The sequence below is a fragment of the Halichoerus grypus genome, chromosome 14 (assembly GCF_964656455.1).
Source record: "Halichoerus grypus chromosome 14, mHalGry1.hap1.1, whole genome shotgun sequence".
In the NCBI taxonomy this organism is placed as follows: Eukaryota; Metazoa; Chordata; class Mammalia; order Carnivora; family Phocidae; genus Halichoerus; species Halichoerus grypus.
Genome location: NC_135725.1, coordinates 86,352,995 through 86,370,512, shown reverse-complemented (window position 1 = coordinate 86,370,512; position 17,518 = coordinate 86,352,995). Strand labels below are relative to the sequence as shown.

The 17,518-nt window shown below is 56.6% G+C and overlaps 1 protein-coding gene across 7 annotated transcripts in view; it reads left to right on the top strand.

Annotated features, from left to right (window-relative positions):
• SH2D3C (SH2 domain containing 3C) overlaps positions 1 to 17,407 on the top strand; it is a 28,913-nt gene extending 11,506 nt beyond the window's left edge. For 3 of the 7 annotated variants that reach the window (XM_078061809.1, XM_078061811.1, XM_078061810.1), the window contains 11 exons: positions 1,088 to 1,182; positions 1,336 to 1,375; positions 8,177 to 8,305; positions 9,377 to 9,831; positions 11,075 to 11,199; positions 12,132 to 12,667; positions 13,588 to 13,703; positions 14,251 to 14,422; positions 15,198 to 15,309; positions 15,683 to 15,889; positions 16,801 to 17,407. In XM_078061809.1, coding sequence (XP_077917935.1) covers positions 1,088 to 1,182; positions 1,336 to 1,375; positions 8,177 to 8,305; positions 9,377 to 9,831; positions 11,075 to 11,199; positions 12,132 to 12,667; positions 13,588 to 13,703; positions 14,251 to 14,422; positions 15,198 to 15,309; positions 15,683 to 15,889; positions 16,801 to 16,976 — 2,163 coding nt within the window. In that variant the 3' untranslated portion in view covers positions 16,977 to 17,407. Of the gene's footprint in view, positions 1 to 1,087; positions 1,183 to 1,335; positions 1,376 to 4,288; positions 4,433 to 8,176; positions 8,306 to 9,376; positions 9,832 to 11,074; positions 11,200 to 12,131; positions 12,668 to 13,587; positions 13,704 to 14,250; positions 14,423 to 15,197; positions 15,310 to 15,682; positions 15,890 to 16,800 lie in introns of those variants that run through there. The other 4 variants (XM_036112788.2, XM_036112791.2, XM_036112792.2 and 1 more) reach the window with 3 other exon arrangements.
• Positions 17,408 to 17,518: the final 111 nt, after the last annotated feature.

Here is a 17,518-nt window from a genome sequence, read left to right as displayed (position 1 = left end):
ACCCAAGGCCTTGTAGGCTGGGGAACATATGTTCTGGTTGATGCCTGTTTTTCTGGCATAACGATGGTACCTCTTTACTCTCACAAGGGAAGAAAGTTCTGGCTTGGGTGATACATTACATGGCCAGCCATTTGCAGGCCACGGAGAGGGGTTTAGATCTTGTTCGGTGAGAGGAGGGTGGCCAGGGGCGTGTGGGGGGTGCTCTGTGCCCGTGACCTGCTTGTTTTCACCTGAGTGCCGCTGGGGGTGGAGTGGAGGCCGAGTGGGGTGTGAGAACAGACAGAGAGCCAGCGAGAAGGCTGCTTGCTGTGTGCTCCATAGAGCACAAGGGGCTTCTGGATGGAGCAAGGGCTGACCCTCGGAGAGATGTGGTCAGGACCTATTTTGAAAGTAGAGCTGCAGGATTTCCTGATGGGGTGGGTGTGGAGTGTGAGCGGAGGAGGAGGCACAGATGACTGCAGATTTTTTAGCCAAACAAAGCAACAAGGATGCAGCTGACATCAACCGAGATGGGAAGCGGATGTGGGGAGCAGGGGCGTGGCAGCAGGGGGCGGGTAGCGACAGTCCAGCTTTGGATGTGACAAGTTTGCCATGACTTCAGACATGCATGAGGAGATGCTAAGGAGGGAGTTAGGAGGGGCAGTTCCAGGCTGCATCAGAGAAAGGATGGCATGTAAGGTCAAGGACCCGGGGAGGTGGCTCACAGTGCCCCTCGCCCCTCCCGAGGAAGGATAGCATTTATCTGGCACCTGGGAAAGATAGCCACTCCCGGCCTCTGGCCTCTCCAGGCCCCTGAAGGCTGAGAGGATCGGTTCCACCATAGCCAACAGTCACCAGCTCGGTGTGCTGCTGAGTGGGCCATTCTGCACTAGGGAGAGAGTGTAGGGTGGATGGGGGGCGAGGAGGCTGAGCCCCAGCCGGGGGCCACCAGCGATTGGAGTGGAGTGGGGTAAGAACTCTCCAGCGTCCTGAAGCTGGGCGAAGACAGCATGATTCCGGAAGCAGGCTGCTTGTTAGGCGTGTAACATTGATCCGCTCCCAGAGTCCTTGCAACAGCCCGATGAGGCAGAGCTGTCATTATCCCCAGTTTCCCAGTAGGAAACCCAGGCTCAGAGAGGTGAGGGGACTGATCCAGGGTCACACAGCTGGCGAGCGGAGGAGGAGCCCTGCCAGCAGACTCCGGTGAGTGCTGTCCGGTGCGATGCCCCCTCCTGCCTTCAGGATGAGCCCTCTGGGGCGCTAGGGTCAGGTGCTAGCACCAGGCAGGTGGGCAGAGGCTGACAGCCGGGGAGCCAGGTAGGACTGGGGACACTCACCGCTCTTCTCTCCTTCCAGGGTCGTTGGAGAGCCAGAGGCTGGCGGGGACTATGTGAAGGTAAGTGGGGCTGGGCAGGGATGGCTCAGAGCCTGCTCCATGAAGGGCAGAGTTCTTTTCTGAGCCTTGTTAGAGGCCAGACCTCACTGCCTGGTCCCAAGAGGAGAGGGTCTCAGGGTTGGAGTGGCGCTTGGGATCTGGTTTCACTCCCAAGGATCTTCTTCCCATGCCTGCCATCATTCTCTCCTGGCCCCAAACCCAGGACCCCCCCCAGTTTGTGACCACCAGACCCTGCCCCCCCCCCCCACTTGCCACCTGCCCTGGGCCCTGGGATGTCTCCTCGTGCAGATCCAATCCCACCCGCTCTCTGAGCATGTGCTGGTGTTAAGAGGTAGGAGCAAGAAAAGACGCCTCGGTTTTCATCACAGAGAATGGGCCCAGCTCACATTTATCACAAGCTGAATTTGTCCTGGACAGTGGGAATGTTGAGAATGCAGCTTTGAAACAATGATGATAAAGAGAGTAACATAACATCATGCGAGCCTACTGTGTGCAGAGCCCTGTGCTGGCTGCCAGCACTGGAGGGGAGATATTTCTGAGCTCTGGGCAGGGAAGGCCTTTGTGTACCCATGGACATATGGGGAACTTGGGGCCCAGAGATGCCAAAAGACGCACAGTGATTTGCCCATAGCCACACAGCTACTATGGGGCAGAACTGAGACTGCAATCCAATTTTATTTGATGCCAAGACCATGGACAGGGTCCTTGGCCTTCCACTTCCAGGAGCACGCACGAGGAGCCAAGCTCCCTGCTGAGCACGGAGCATATAGCAGAGGGCTGGGAGCACGAGGTCTTGTGTTCAGAGGGCTCCTGGTCCACCTGGGGACCAGGAGAGAATCACATGGTTGTTTGGGCTTGTGTTTTGTAATCCAGCAGATTTAGTCCCAGATCTGCCACTTACTTGCTATGTGGCTTTGGGTTTGTGGGTCACCTTCCTATGCTTCAGTGTTCACTCTATGAAATGGGGGTAGCAGTGGCTCCTCCCAACGAGGGTTGCTATGGGCTCAATGAATCTGTGCCCATAAGTAGGGTTGCTGGGCCTGGAATAGAGCAGGCTGGCCCAGCTCCTGATCCCAGGGACATTCCATCACCCGAGATGCTGCCTATAAAGCCCCGTGTAAGTGACTAGCCATGAGGCAGCATGGGAAGTGCTCAGAAATCTGCCCCTCACTATCATCAGAAGCTTCAGATAGGAAGCCACTGGAGCTCAGCAGGTAAGGGATGACTTTCAGCCTGGGAGATGGGGAGGGGGAGATCAAGGAAGTCTTTCTGGAGGAGGAGGCATTGAAACCAAGCCATTGCAGTTGACCAGGAATGTTCGCCAACATCTTGTCCCCAACGGAAAAACTGAAAGGGAGCAAAGATAAGCAGAGATAGACAGTAGAGTGGTCCAAGCAGAGGCAAGAGTGTGGGCAAGGTCAGAAAGCAAGCTGAGTGAGCCCGGGAAGTGCAGCCCAGGGTGGTGAAAAGTTGAGCTGGAGCTGCTCCTGGAATCTGGGCCCTGGCTCTTCATTCAGAGCCCTTACACCACAGGGGGACAGAGGCCTCAGGGAGAACTGGCACCAAAGCCAGTGGGTAGGACACAGGGGACACACATTTTAGCACTCCACAGTTTTCAGATACCTGGCAAGGTAGTGAGATCGCCATCACTGATGGTAGTAAGATCCCCATGAGGACTATTAGCTTTGTATTTTTCCTTTAGTTTATAGGGCTAAACATGTACTTTAAAATACTGTAAAAGAAATAATACCTGTTCACTGGAACTGATTAAAGGATGAAGTCAAAAGAACATTAGTTTTAGCTTCAAGCCTCAGACGGTGGTAGAATCAATAGTCAATTACCAACAATCCATTCCTGCCCTGAGGTACTAGCTTCCAGAACTCCAGGGTTCTCAGACCACGATGTGAATAATTGGATTCCAAGTCAAGGATTCTGAAGTTCCAAGACCATAAAATTCCATGCTCCATGCTCAGAGCTTCATGTGTATTTGTGGAAAACAATCGAACAACTGAGGCCCAGAGAGGTAGACTCACCTCCCTAATGTCTCACAGCCTGTCAAAAGGATTTGTACCCTAGGCCTGACTGATGCAGAGTCAGTGATGACCCCCCCCCCCCGCTTAATTCTAGGACAAAAAGTCCAGATTGTAAGACAATAAGCTTGACAATAATAGCACGCATTTATTGAACACTTACTTTATGCCTGGCTACTTAATGTGCATCAAAGTCAGCCAAGGCTCAGAAGAGTTCTGTGAGGTCAGCACAGGTATGTTTTCCAAATGAGTGAATCAGGGCTCCAAGAGAAGGGGCTGGTGGGGTGGAGGTGGGGGACCCCGCTAGCTGAACCCAGGTTGGTGCCCTAAGCATTGAGCCTTACTGGCTCTCTGCACCCCCAGAGTCTGTCAGTCCAGCATCCGGTTGGATTCTTGCTTCTCCGCCCAAGTCCCTGATTCCAAATCAGAGGTGAGAAATCCTGGACTCTGGGAGATTTCCCGAGGCCACAAAGGATTTGGTCAAACGCATACAGGGATTTTTCCAGCTTCAGATATGATTTAATTCAGTCTTTGCCCGCTCCGGGTCAGTGAAGGGTACGGTGAGTTGGGGGAGCCAGGAACCTCCCCCCCGGGCCCCGACATCCCCACCCCATCCCGCTGCCCCCCCGTGACCGCCCCCCTAGGCGGGTCCTCTGCTCCGCTTCCCCCGACTCCAGGCAGCCCTGCGGGACTTGAGCGCAGGGGGCGAGGGGCGGGGAGCGGGGGGCGGGCGGAGGGAGGAACAATGGCCCCCTCCCCTCCCCTGACCGGCTGGAGGGTGGGGTCTCCCCGCCCCGCCTCCCCGCTCCTCCCCCGCCAAGGCGATGAGGTAATCGCGCCGCCGAGAGGCACGCGCAGCCGGTGCCCAGCCCGGTCGGTCCCCGCGCCCCTGCCCCGCCGGCCGCCGCCCCCCGCACCGGCCCGGCCCCGGACGCCCGGCCCCACCATGACCGAGCGGTGCAGCCTGTGGAGCGCCCTATCGGCCGCCGCCTGCTGCTTCTACCGCGGCTCCTTCGTGCAGGTGCAGGTGAGGGGGCGGCTCGGCTCCCGCCAGGCGCTCCGGGCTGGGACCCCGGCCGCTCCGCCCCGGGCCCGGGGGCCGGGAGCCGCAGCCCGGTGGCGCCTCGCAGGGTCTGGCGGGGCAGGGGCTGCGGGAGGGGGCGGGGTCGCCCCAGCCTCACCTCTGGGCGCCCGGCCGCTCCGCAGGGTGAGGGTTCGGGCTGCCGCTCCCGGGACTCCGGGTTGCGGGGCTGCCGTTTCGGTCCTGCCTCCTCCAGCGGAGCTGGGGCACTGGGTCCCGGGAACTGCGGTCCCCGGCGTCCTGCAGGTACTCCGGCGAGCGCTCCGGCCCCTGCGGCTGACCCGGGCAGTCTGGCTCCCCATTGTACCGGGAGCGCAGGGCTGGGGTCCGAAGGCTGAGTGAGGGGCGGGAAACTGAAGGGGTGCTGCGGGTGCCGAGGCTAGGGCCAGAGCTTCCGCCACTCTCCCGCCCTCTAGGTGGGCTGGGGCAAGCTCGGGGCGCGGGGCTCCCAGCCCAGCCAGCCGGGCAGTGCGGGACGGCACCGCGGCGGTGAAGGGGTTAAACGGAAGGGGGTGGAGGGGAGGACCCGGACCCCGCCTCTGCGGAGCATCATCTGGGATGGCCTTGCTAGGGGTTGCCAGACCGTAGGAAGCTGGACGGGGCTTGCTGGGCGCGGGCTGGGGGTTAGGGCTTAAGACCCGGACCGGGGGTCTCTGCGCTTTTGCCTCCGGAGCCCCCTGGGGGACGCCGGACGCGTCACCTCTGCGCTCCCCCGGGCTCACACACACGCTCCGATCCCGCCTGAATGACAGCCCCGCCGGCAGCGGAGCGCAGCATCCCCGCACCGGCCAATCAGGCGCGCGCAGGCAGGGAGGCGGTGAGATCATCTCTGGCCAATAGCGGTGCGCTGAGCGCAAGGATGCTGCATTCGCGCCCCAGCCCGCAACTCCCACCCACCCACCCCAGTCTTGGGAGCTGGGGACCCCCTGGTCGAGAGTGAGGAGGAGGGACAGGACCCTAGGGTTCCCCACCCCCGGGTGTGTGGGAGGACCAAGTTGGTTCCCCCAGATTCTCCCTGTGACCACTGATTAGGGCTGGAAAAGTGGAGACCAGTCTCCCCACCCCCTGCCCCGTTTACAGATGAGGCTACCCAGGCTCAGAGAGGGCAAATGACTAGCTCAGTGTCACACAGTGGTAGGCAGAGTCTTGTGGCCAGGTTCTTTACCTCACAGCCCACTCCCCTTCTTTGCCCCATGTCTATCTTGCTCCAGCTGTGGAACCGGGGTGAGTTCTCAGTTACATGCTTTTTGTCAAGGAGAAGAACCCCAGAAGGCTGGGGTACTGGTGTTCTCTCCCCTGTGACTCCTAGTCTTCCCTCCCCAGGGTGTGGTGTGGTATAGGGAGGGAGGCCAAGGACCCCGAAGAATAAGGAACTCCATACAGAAGTGTAGGTATATGAGGACACCCCAATTTCAGTTCAGCCCTCGGCTTTCCTACCCTCGGGGGTATCAGTTTCTACCCTGGGTAGAGGGCATACAGAATCCCCATCCCCAGGACCTATCTTTTCCTAAGCACCTGTACCATCACTGACCTCCACCATCTGTCCCCAAAGCCCTACAGGCTCCTCAAAACCCCAATTTTCATGGGCCCATCACCAAGCTGCTCCTGCTCCAGCTTTGCTCACCTCTGCGAGTGTCTCATTGTCCTCCCAGGATCTCCATCTGAAATCCTCTCTGACCCCTCCACCCTCTTCCCAGTCCTGATCAATGGCTACTTAAACACCCTTTTCCTAGTCCCCACCCCCATGCCCCGCCCTTCCCTGCCAGTGCCCGGAAAGCACTAAGCCACTTTCCATCCATGAAAAACCCTCTGTGGCTCTGCTGTGACCTCTGGGTAAACCCCAGCTCCCCACAGCAGCCTGACAGCCCTGCTCCACCTGCCCCCATCATCTCTGCCCCTCTGAAGCTTCCCCTCACCCCAGGACCTTGGCTCTGCCTGCAGGGCCCTGACTCTGCCACTCTCTGCCCAGAAACTCTTCCTGGCCCACCTGTTTGCCTGTCTGTCCCTGCCCTGATGCTTTTGCTGGGCTCATCCAGTCCTTCTGCAGGCCTCCGTGGAAACATCACCTCTTCAGGGACTCGACTCCCTGACTAGATGAGGAGGTACCCTCTTAGCTGCTCCCAGAGCTATCTGTGCATCTCTGAACACTCAGAAAACTGGAATTGCTTGTCAGTGTCTGTGTGGCTCTCTCAGAGGTCACCTGTCCTGATGACCTTGGGGCCTCAGCCCCTGGCACAGGACCTGTCCTGGGGGGTGGGGGGGCTTAATCATGGTTGAAATAATGAAGTCAGAGACTCTAGATATCACTGAAGCTGGGAATTAGGCTGTCTTGGGAGCAGTGTGGATTGGGGTAAACTGAGGCAGTGTGGGAGCAGAGGGGTGGGGAATGGAACTGCAGAGTTAGGCTCTGAGATCTTTGGAAGGCCTGAAAAGGCAGGGAGTGGATTAGAGGACCCTTGGACCTTGGTGAGAGACTGTCACCTGGACTGAAGCCAGGCCCTCCCGTGCCCCTTTCATCTGTCTTGCTGTCTGGCCAGTTCGGAGCCAGATCTACCTGTCCTAGAACAGCCATCTCTGGGCCCAGAATTGGGGAGTGGGAGAGGAAACAATGTTGCACGTCCTCACAGTGACGAGGACATCTATGGGCTAGTCACAGTACTCTGGAGTATTGTCTCCTTTTATCCTTGCAACCCAATGAGGCAGGTTCTGTAATTATACCCATTTTATAGAGGAGGAAACTGAGGCCCAGAGAACTCACAGGACACCGCCAGGATTGGACTGTGCTTTGTGGTGGGGCTGCACCTGGCAATAGGAACTCTCCTCCCTCTGCTCTTAGGTATCTAACCCTGGGCCACGGTAACCAGGAAACCAGGAATCTCCTCCTTGGGCAGGTGGAAGGGGGGGAGTCCTGGGCATTATCTTCATCGAGTGACCTTTGGCTTCCCTGCTTGGCCACAGTTTTGCCATCTGGCCAGGATTGCTTGAGAAGGCGAGGAGGAAAGGGCCTTGGGAATTGTAAAGGACAGCAGAAATGTCTGTGTGGGGGCCTCTGCTTCCCTGTTTATAGCTGCCTCCTCCACCCTTCCACTGTATAATTCAGCATCCCAGAATGTATCATCGTCCATCCAGCCTTATGTTTTTGTCCTTGCCTTTACCTGGGTACCTGCTGCCTTACCTCCCAGATCCACCTATAGAAATCCTGCCTCTCCCCAGTGCAAGATCAGTTTGATGTTTTTGGTGCAGAGGGAGTGTTTTGTTGTTACCATTTCCTCCAGGAAGGCTTCCTGGACCACTCTCCACTTCGCCTATACTTTTATCTTCTCTCTTATAAAAGCCACCCGGCTCCTTGCCGCTGTCCACTACTGTGGTGCTGACCTTATTCTGCTCAAATGTTCCTGTTGCTTTTCCTTCCCCCGCCTGGACTACAAGCTTCCTTGAGGACAGGGCCTGGTTTATTTATTGTCTCATTTACTCCTGGCGCATAGCACAGGGCCTGGAACACAGTAGGACTGAGATTTCCTTGCCGCTGCTAGGATGGGGCCTCAGGGGTGAGGACCTCTCTGGCACCTGTGCCTAAGTTTTCCCAGGGTCCCGGGATGGAAGCAGCTCACCTGGAGTAGGGAGGGGTTGGAGGAGAAGACAAAAGAGGGCTTCAGAGCAGATGCCAACTCTTTGCTGTCTCCTGCCCAGTTCTCCAAGGAGAAGTACATTCTGGACTCTTCCCCTGAGAAACTGCACAAGGAGTTGGAGGAGGAACTCAAACTCAGCAGCACAGATCTCCGCAGCCATGCTTGGTACCACGGTCGCATCCCCCGTGAGGTGAGTGGGCCTCGGCGGGACCTCAGCCCTACACGCCTAGAGAGGCTGTGACCCGCTGCGTGGTGGATTCAGTCCGAGAGCACTGCAGTGAGGTCTAACTCTGTCATTTACTGACTGTGTGACCTTGCACAAGTCACTTCACCTCTCTGAGCCTTGGTTTCTTCTTCTATGAGATGGATGGTAATGATAGTACCTGCCTTAAAGGGTTATTGTGAGAATAAATGAAACAATGCACATCAAGTGCTTAACTTGATGTCTGACGGTGGGCTCAATGTTATTATTAGTGTTGTTATTGCTATTATTATTACTATTATCTTTAACTGTTGTTGTTGTTTTTTTTTTCCATGGGTCTATACATTAGCCTCTTGTGTGTTTGGTTAGTGAGTGTCAGGGCCTAGGATTCTCAGTTTTGGCAAAGTTGAGTTTCTGTGCTGAGGCCCAGATGGGCTGATAGTCACCTGTTCCCTCTTTCTGTTCCCTCTTTCATTCATTCTGTGGATCTTTGTCAAGCACCATGAATGCAGAGAGAAAATGGGTGGTGGCTTCCCCTGAGGGCTGGTAGTCCAGTCAGAGCCCAGTGGAAGAAGTGCAGGAATGGAGCATCCAGCAGGGAATGCGGGCTGGCCCTGAGGAGGGGGAACTGAAGACAGAGGCCAGTGAGAGATGGACAGGAGTTCACCAAGTGGGCAGCACGGGAAGGATGTCCAGGAAGAGAGGGCAGCCTGAGGGTACAAAGGCCCAGAGATCTGGGAGAGCACTGGGTGCTTGGAGGAATGAGGATTGGGAATGCACCCTGAGAAGGAGCAGGTCTGAGACCTGAGTTTTAGGTCACAGCAACCCCCAGCTCCCCCAGGCTCTGTGTCCCTGTGACTTACGTTCCAGGGTGTCATGTCTTCCCATTCCTGAGCCTCTGTGCACCAGACCCAGGGTCCGTGGCTGAGTTGCCCACTCTGAATCTGGGTCACTGCATCACTCTTCCTAAGCTGTAGATATCTCTGTTCCCCATGTCCCCCAGATCCTGGGTCTGACCCTGCCCTGGCCCTGCTCCAGCCTGATCACTGCTTCCTGCAGGTATCAGAGACCCTGGTGCAGCGCAACGGCGACTTCCTCATCCGGGACTCTCTCACCAGCCTGGGTGACTATGTGCTCACCTGCCGCTGGCACAACCAGGCCTTGCACTTCAAAATCAACAAGGTGGTGGTGAAGGCCGGGGAGAGCTACACACACATCCAGTACCTATTCGAGCAGGAGAGCTTCGACCACGTGCCTGCCCTTGTGCGGTACCATGTGGGCAGCCGCAAGGCAGTATCGGAGCAGAGCGGGGCCATCATCTACTGCCCTGTCAACCGCACCTTCCCGCTGCGCTACCTGGAGGCTTGCTATGGCCTGGGCCAGAGCAGCGGCAAGGCTGCCAGCCCCGCCAGCCCCTCGGGCCCCAAGGGCAGCCACATGAAGCGGCGCAGCGTCACCATGACCGACGGGCTCACCGCCGACAAGGTCACCCGCAGCGATGGCTGCCCCACCAGGTAAGGAAGGACCCCACGCTAGGCCTCAGTCTCCTCGTTTGGCAAGTGGGGGTATCTGTCATCAGAGTGCTGGTGAGGAGCGGGAGGCCCAGGCATTCTGAACTGGGTGGAATAACTGTCCTGGAGCCTCAGTGTGCAGCGAGGAAGAGGAGGACGCGGGGCTGAGTGCAGGGATTGCAGGCAGGTGATAGCCTCAGGTCAGCTACGACTAGCTGAGCTCTCTGGGCCCTGCCGCTCTCCTCTCATAACCATGTTCCTACCCATAAAGCGCCCTCCCTCAGATAGCCGCCCCCAGCCTACGGGACCCGTGGGTGCTGCCCTGTCCCTGTGGCCGCTGCTCCCCCTCCCCACCCACCTAGCGAGGCCGAGGCAGGCATCAGAACAGAGGGCTTTGCAATATGCAAACCACTGCATAGGGGATGGGACGTTCAAGCCACACTTTAATGACCCCCAGTTGCCTCTGGCCCTGGGTGGGACAAGACCAGGACAAGCCGCAGAAGGGACTCATTTCTGAGGCCCTAGTGTGCACCCGGCCCTGTGCGGAGGGCTGTCTGCGCCCAAGCTCATCAACTCCCATGTCCTCCTGGGAGGTGACTCCTGGGCACACCCCCACTTTACAGATGAGGGAATAGGTTGAGAGAGGGGAAGCCGCTTGCTGGAGAGTGGGAGGACTGAGATTCAAACCCAGGTCTGCAATTCCAAAGTCTGTACCCCTCATTTCTGTGGCCTCCTTGGTTGTTTGCAGAGACCCGCCTTCCTGTGCCACCAGCACTTGGATAGGTCCCATCTCCCTAGGCCTGGGCTGGGTGCTGTCAGCCAAGGAACCGCCGGTTGAATTCTCCGTGGGCAGTAGCCACTTTGCCTGTGGTTTAGAACCAGTGCCCATAATGGTGCCAGGATCTGGCATTCTGAGCATAGCGTAGGAGCAGTGAGGAGGTGCCAGTCTGGTGGGCCTGGTTCCCACAGGCTCCCCATCCTTTCTGCTAGGCCTGCTTCCCAGGCAGTTCTCTAAGTTGGAGGCAGGGTTCTCAGGGAAGAGAGCAGTTGTGCGGGTGGTGGACTGTACGAACACTCCCCTCTCTGGGCTTCAGTCTTACACTTGCCAATTCAGTCTTACACTCTCCAAGCCTTTTCTGCCTCTGAAGTTCAGTCAATCTAGGATGGAGGCAGAGGTGGGGGTCCTAAGGCCAGCTGAGGACCGTGCCCTCGGGGCTCTCTGCTCATGAAGGTATCTGCTCCACAGCACCTCACTGCCCCACCCCCGGGAATCTATCCGCAACTGTGCCCTCAGCATGGACCAGATCCCAGACCTGCACTCGCCCATGACACCCATCTCCGAGAGTCCCAGCTCCCCCGCCTACAGTACTGGTATGGCCAGCAGAGGGGGAGGGGCAGGTGGGGGAATCTGGTGGGAGTGACCTTGTGTGTGCACACACGCTCTGTTTGTCTTTAATGACTTCTGTTACAGTGTGTGATTGTATGTGTTTCTACCTCTTTACTGAGAGTGATGCCCTGCAAGAATTTACACTAAAAACCAGCCAGTAGCACCACTGATATTGTCTCCGCGGGTTGTCACACATTCTTCCCTAAACACAGGCCCACCAACTTGTCCTAACTACAAACTTGCCTTCGAACCAACTCCCCCGAGTGTCAAAGTCAAAATTCCTTGCCCCAAATGATTTATTGGGCAGTCTCTGAACAACATGGCAGAGTGAAGTGTCCAGGACTGAGGATTTCAAGCCCAGCTCTCCCACGTGGGGCAGTTGACCCCTCTGACCCTCAGTTTTCTCCTGGTAGAATGAGGATCGTGGAAGTACTTACTTCCCAGGATGTTAGGGTTAAGTGGGCTAAGGTACAAAGAAGGGTCTCGCAGGCAGGAAGAGCTCAATATACATCAGCTCTCATTCTGGATGATGGTTTCACTGCTGTTGACCAGCGTATGGCCAGCAAGTCGCCAGCTCCAGCACATGAGTACTCAATAAATCATTGCTAACTCACTGAGAAATAATTCCACACAATGAACTCCAGCAAGTGCTTATTAGCATCCCTGAATCACGACAAGCTCCTCTATATAGTTCAGTGGTTCCCCAAGGCTGCAGCAGCCTTAGGGTAGGAGAGAGCAAACTCCTGGGGTCCAGGCAATTTGAGAGTATCCTTGAGGCCTGGTCAGTTTACCCGAGGCTGCTGGGCCTGGCCTGTGTGCAGGGAGGTGGGGACATCACTCCTTTGGGAAGAGGGTGGGAGAACTTCACTGGGTGGGGAGCTCTGGTAACTAGTCCTCTCCCTTTCTCTCCCTGCAGTGACCCGTGTCCACGCCACCCCTGCAGCTCCCTCAGCCACAGCGCTGCCTGCCTCCCCTGTCACCCGCCGCTCCAGTGAACCCCAGCTGTGTCCCGGAAGTGCCCCAAAGCCCACTGGGGAGTCGGACAAGGGCCCTTATGCCAGCCCCTCCCACACGCTCTGCAAGGCCTCCCCATCACCATCGCTCAGCAGCTACAGTGACCCGGACTCTGGCCATTACTGCCAGCTCCAGCCTCCTGTCCGGGGCAGCCGAGAGTGGGCAGCCGCTGAAGCCTCCAGCCGGCAGGCCAGGAGCTATGGGGAGAGGCTAAAGGAACTGTCAGAGAATGGGACACCTGAGGGGGACCGGGGCAGGGCCTTCATAGCCCCCATTGTGGAAGCCACCTCTTCCTTCAACCCAGCCACCTTCCAGTCACTACTGATCCCCAAGGATAACCGGCCGCTGGAGGTGGGCCTCCTGCGCAAGGTCAAGGAGCTGCTAGCAGAGGTGGATGCCCGGACGCTGGCTCGGCACGTCACCAAGGTTGACTGCCTGGTAGGTGCTGGGTGAGCACTGGGGCAGGGAGAGCACCTCTGTCCTGTGGCTTTGGGACAGGGGTCTGGGTGGTGAGAAGTTGGCCTCTAAATTCCCCAAGTATAGTGAGTGGGCCTGGATTCTGGCTTCATAGCTGTCCCTCACTTGCTGTGTGACTCTGGGCTGATCACTTTACCTCCCTGGGCCTCCATTTTCTCCTAAAAATGGCAGCAACAACAACACAAGATATCCTTGCTTCCTCGTCTGGCGTTGGAACTGGGCGGTGCTGAAAGCCAGAGCTCCCTGGGGCACTTTTTGAGCCTGATGAGAGTCAGCCTGGCTGGTTCAGGGAATGTTAAAACCGAGACTACCTGCCCCCATCCCCCCCTAGTGGACAAAATGAACAAAACTCATAACCTAGACTCCTAAATTGTCAATGCCTGGGCCTTTGAATGAATCTTGACTATCTAAGGACCCAGACTCTCTCTGCCCCTCAATTTCTCCCTCTGAAGTTTGGGGGGCACTGATTACTTTATGTGGGGGCCACACTGGCCTCTCAGCTCGGGAAGCAAGAAAAGAGTGCAAAGATACTGCCCTGTGGAGAGTGCTAGGCATGAAGGGAGCAGTTCTGGGTTCTAGGCCCAGTGTGTGATTTTGGACAAGTCCTTTCCCTCCCTGGAACTCAGGTTTGCCTTCTGGAATAAAGGTGTCCTGGTCACCTTTGGCACATATCAAACACCACTGGGCATTTTCCCATTTATCCCTCATTTCACGGAACTGAGGAGGAAATGAGGTTCATTTGCTCCATGGCAGAGGGTGAGAGCTGAAATTCAAACTCGTCATCCCAGCCAGGCTGCCCTCCTAGATAAAGCTCTCTGACTCCCAGATGGCTTGGGCCAACCGCGACAGGAAATTAATCAGCCCTCTGGGCGTCCTTGCAGGTTGCTAGGATACTGGGCGTTACCAAGGAGATGCAGACCCTAATGGGAGTCCGCTGGGGCATGGAGCTGCTCACCCTCCCCCATGGCCGGCAGCTACGACTAGACCTTCTGGAAAGGTAAGGCAAGCACCTGCACCCGGGGCCTCGCGGGGAATCCCCCGGGCTACCTCGCTGCCCTTTTGCTGTGGCCGGTTGGCCAATCAGAGTCTCTCAGCCCGGCTCCCATGGGTTCTGGCTACGCCCTCTATCCATTGACGAATCGCAACTGCTCCGTATCAAGCTCCAAGCAATCCTAGTTTCCCCAAAGCCTGAGTCTATCCCCGGATTCATCTTTTGCACCCTCTTGACCAATCACACTCCGCGAGGCTTAGTCCTGCCCATCAGCTCTGGCTACTCTTCTTTCTTAAAACTGTTCCGCCGCGTGAATTGCACTGATCGATCACAAGCCCCTCCCTCAGCCCGGCGCTCAGAAGCCTCTGGCCCCTCCCCTGATTTACACTGACCAATCAGAAGCCCTTAGCCTTGCTTTCCCCTCACTCTGGCCGCGCCCCCTAATTTCATTGACCCTTTCCAACCTGTCGCTTTGGGCTCGGCCCTCCGTCCCTCGGCGCCCAACCACAAGCGGTGGCAGGACCCCTCCCCTCTGACCTGGCCGCTGTGACAGGTTCCACACCATGTCCATCATGCTGGCCGTGGACATCCTGGGCTGCACGGGCTCCGCGGAGGAGCGGGCAGCGCTTCTGCACAAGACCATCCAGCTGGCGGCTGAACTTCGGGGGACGATGGGCAACATGTTCAGCTTCGCTGCGGTCATGGGCGCCCTGGATATGGCCCAGGTACGGAGGGGCGCGTCTCGAGCTGGGCTTCAGGAAGTCGCCGTCTGGAGGGAGCCCTGGGATACGTTCGAATAGGGGAGAACTTGGTGACTTTTAGGCAGCATTGGTGAAAGGGTAACTGTTGAGAACTGAGGTCTCTAAGTGGTGACCTGCTCCAAGACCAAGGCTTGCCCCTTCTTTGGGACTCAGTTTACCCACCTGCAAAATGAGTGAGGAGCATTATATGAGTTTCAAGAATAAATATAAAATGGCTGTAATTTAGTGAGCACTTAATACATGCTAGGTGGTACACTAAGTACTTTATAAGCATTGATTCCTCAGAACAATCTTGTGAAGTGCCTTTATTGTCCCATTTTACTTATGAAAAATTGAGGCACAGCAGTACTTGCCTAAGGTCACACACAGTCAGAGACTGAAAAAGTCTGTTGCCAAGCCTGAACCTCCTCCACACTCTACACTTGCTCTCCTATGCCTAGTCAATAGTAACAACAGGGTCCCAGAGGACGTGGCTCAACTCCCAGCTCTGCTACCTAATTTTGGAATGACCTTGGGCAAGTCATTGCCCTAGCTGAGCCTTAGTTCCCTCATCTGTAAAATGAGCTGTTGCAAGGCCTCCCAGGAGAATGCGAAGAGCAGCCAGCACTGTCCCCGGTACATGAAAGGTGACCATGATATAATAATTATTACCCCACATCTGGTTGTCCACTCAGCAGGGTGGCTTGTGGCCTGTGCAGGCCCCTTCCCTGGCTGAGCGCTCACAGTCTGCTCTCCCCAGATTGCCCGGCTGGAGCAGACATGGGTGACCCTTCGGCAGCGACACACGGAGGGTGCCATCCTCTACGAGAAGAAGCTCAAGCCATTTCTCAAGAGCCTCAACGAGGGCAAAGGTACCCCCCCACACCTTGCTGTGTCACCTTGGACAGGCTCCAGCCCCCCTCTGGGCCGGCAAAGACTCTCCCAGTGTGGACAATGACCAGAGCTTGACTGAGGTCTGCGCAGGCTAATCTTGTGCTCACTTTCTGCACCTGGCAACCGTGTGAGCCTCGGCCAGGACCAGGCTTAGCCCTTGGGGCTGCGCCAAGGCAGCATTGGGTTCAGCTGGAGGATTCCAAAAGGAGGGGGGCTAGTCTTGGGAGTCGGGAGCCCTGGGGGCTCAGTCAGGGACCTCAGGCAGACCCACCCCCGCCTCACCTGTCTGCTGGGAGCGCCGTGGATGGTGGGGCCTCCAAGGTCTCTAAGCGCCTGCCTCCCTCCCTGCAGAGGGCCCGCCGCTGAGCAACACCACGTTTCCGCATGTGCTGCCGCTCATCACTCTGCTGGAGTGTGACTCGGCCCCGGCAGAGGGCCCTGAGCCCTGGGGCAGCACCGAGCACGGTGTGGAGGTGGTGCTGGCCCACCTGGAGGCTGCCCGCACGGTGGCCCACCACGGAGGCCTGTATCACACCAACGCGGAGGTCAAGCTGCAGGGTGAGTCACAGGTCTCATCTGGGGGGCGAGACGGTCACTGGTCACGCTGGCCGGCCCTCCCTCCACCGGACTTGCTCTCCCCTTTCCTCCAAACCTCCATTTGCATTTCTCCTTTCCTCTGTCCGGCTCTGCTCCCTGACTCCCTTTCCTTATCCCTGTTTTTCACTCACTTATCAGTTCAACTGTGAGTGGAAGGCGCTGGGTAGGGGTGGAGGGACACAGAGGTGATACAAAGAGTACCCTAGGCTTTCTTTGAGCCTCTGTTTTCTCATCTGTGAAGTGGACGTCTTAACGGGATTACTTTACAATGTTGTTTGCAAAGCACTTGGCCTGGGGCTGAGACACACCTGTCCTGCCTTCAAGGAGCTCCCAGTCTAGGGGAAACGGAGATCTCCCTCGTGAAAAGAGCAGAGAGGAAGTAGCTTCAAACTATCCAGATTTTACTGCTTTAGGCATTATTTAAGTCATGAAAGTTCACTGTAGGCAAATTGGAAATTACAGCTGAGCAAAAAGAAAAAACAAAATCACCCACAATCACCCAGAGGCACATGATGAGAACATCCTGGTGTTTGTCTTTCCTCCTTTTTCTTTTCCAGAGAGAACAACAAAATTTTACTTAAAACACTTACTTGCAAAATCTATGTTTCTTAGGAAGAAGTTTAGAACTTACAGAAAAATACAAAAAAGAAAAGAAAAATCCCTCCAAATTGATATTCATATTTTATCTTCAGTAATTTAAATATTATATGTTGCAAACATGGTTCATTGACAAACCTTGTTGGAATCCTGGTGGAGCTGGTGGGGGGCAGGCCCTTAGGAACAGGGCCCTGAGGGAGGTATTGGCTTTAGGCAGGACCCCCAGCCATCCTAGCTGGATGGTCATCCCCTGACCCCTGTGCCCTGCCTTGCAGGGTTCCAGGCCCGGCCAGAGCTCCTGGAGGTGTTCAGCACCGAGTTCCAGATGCGCCTTCTCTGGGGCAGCCAGGGCGCCAGCAGCAACCAGGCCCGGCGCTATGAGAAGTTTGACAAGGTCCTCACTGCCCTGTCCCACAAACTGGAACCTGCTGTCCGCTCCAGCGAACTGTGACCCCCGCGGACCCCTCCCCTCTGCAGCTGCGGGCAGCAACAGGGACAGAGGGGCACGGACCTCTCCCCAGAGCACCCCAGAGACACTGTGATCAGCCCGAGAATGTTCTGGGCCCAAACCAGGATCTCCCTTGCACCTCCAGGTCCTGCATGGACCCTGGGCTCTATGCCACCTGTTACGTGCCCACCAAGTCTCCCTTCAGGAAGAACCGGAATCCTGTTCCTCCTCCAGCTTCTGCTTCTCCCCTTCCTGCTGAGGTGCCCTGTGTTCGAGCCATGGGAGGGTCCTCACGCCTCCTCACTCTTCTTCGGGCATCTGCCCACAACGGACACCAAGGCCTCCACCCGGTTGTAAATATGTCTGTCTGTTCTGTAAATAGATGTATAGAAGCCATGTTCTTTCTTTCATATAATAAACTTTTATGACTCTTTTTTCTGTCTCTCACGGGGCCCTGGTGGAAGGAAGTGTCCTTTCTCTCAGGTGAAAGGTGGAAAAATTCAACGGCAAATACTTATTTAGCACCTGGGACATTCCAGATTCTA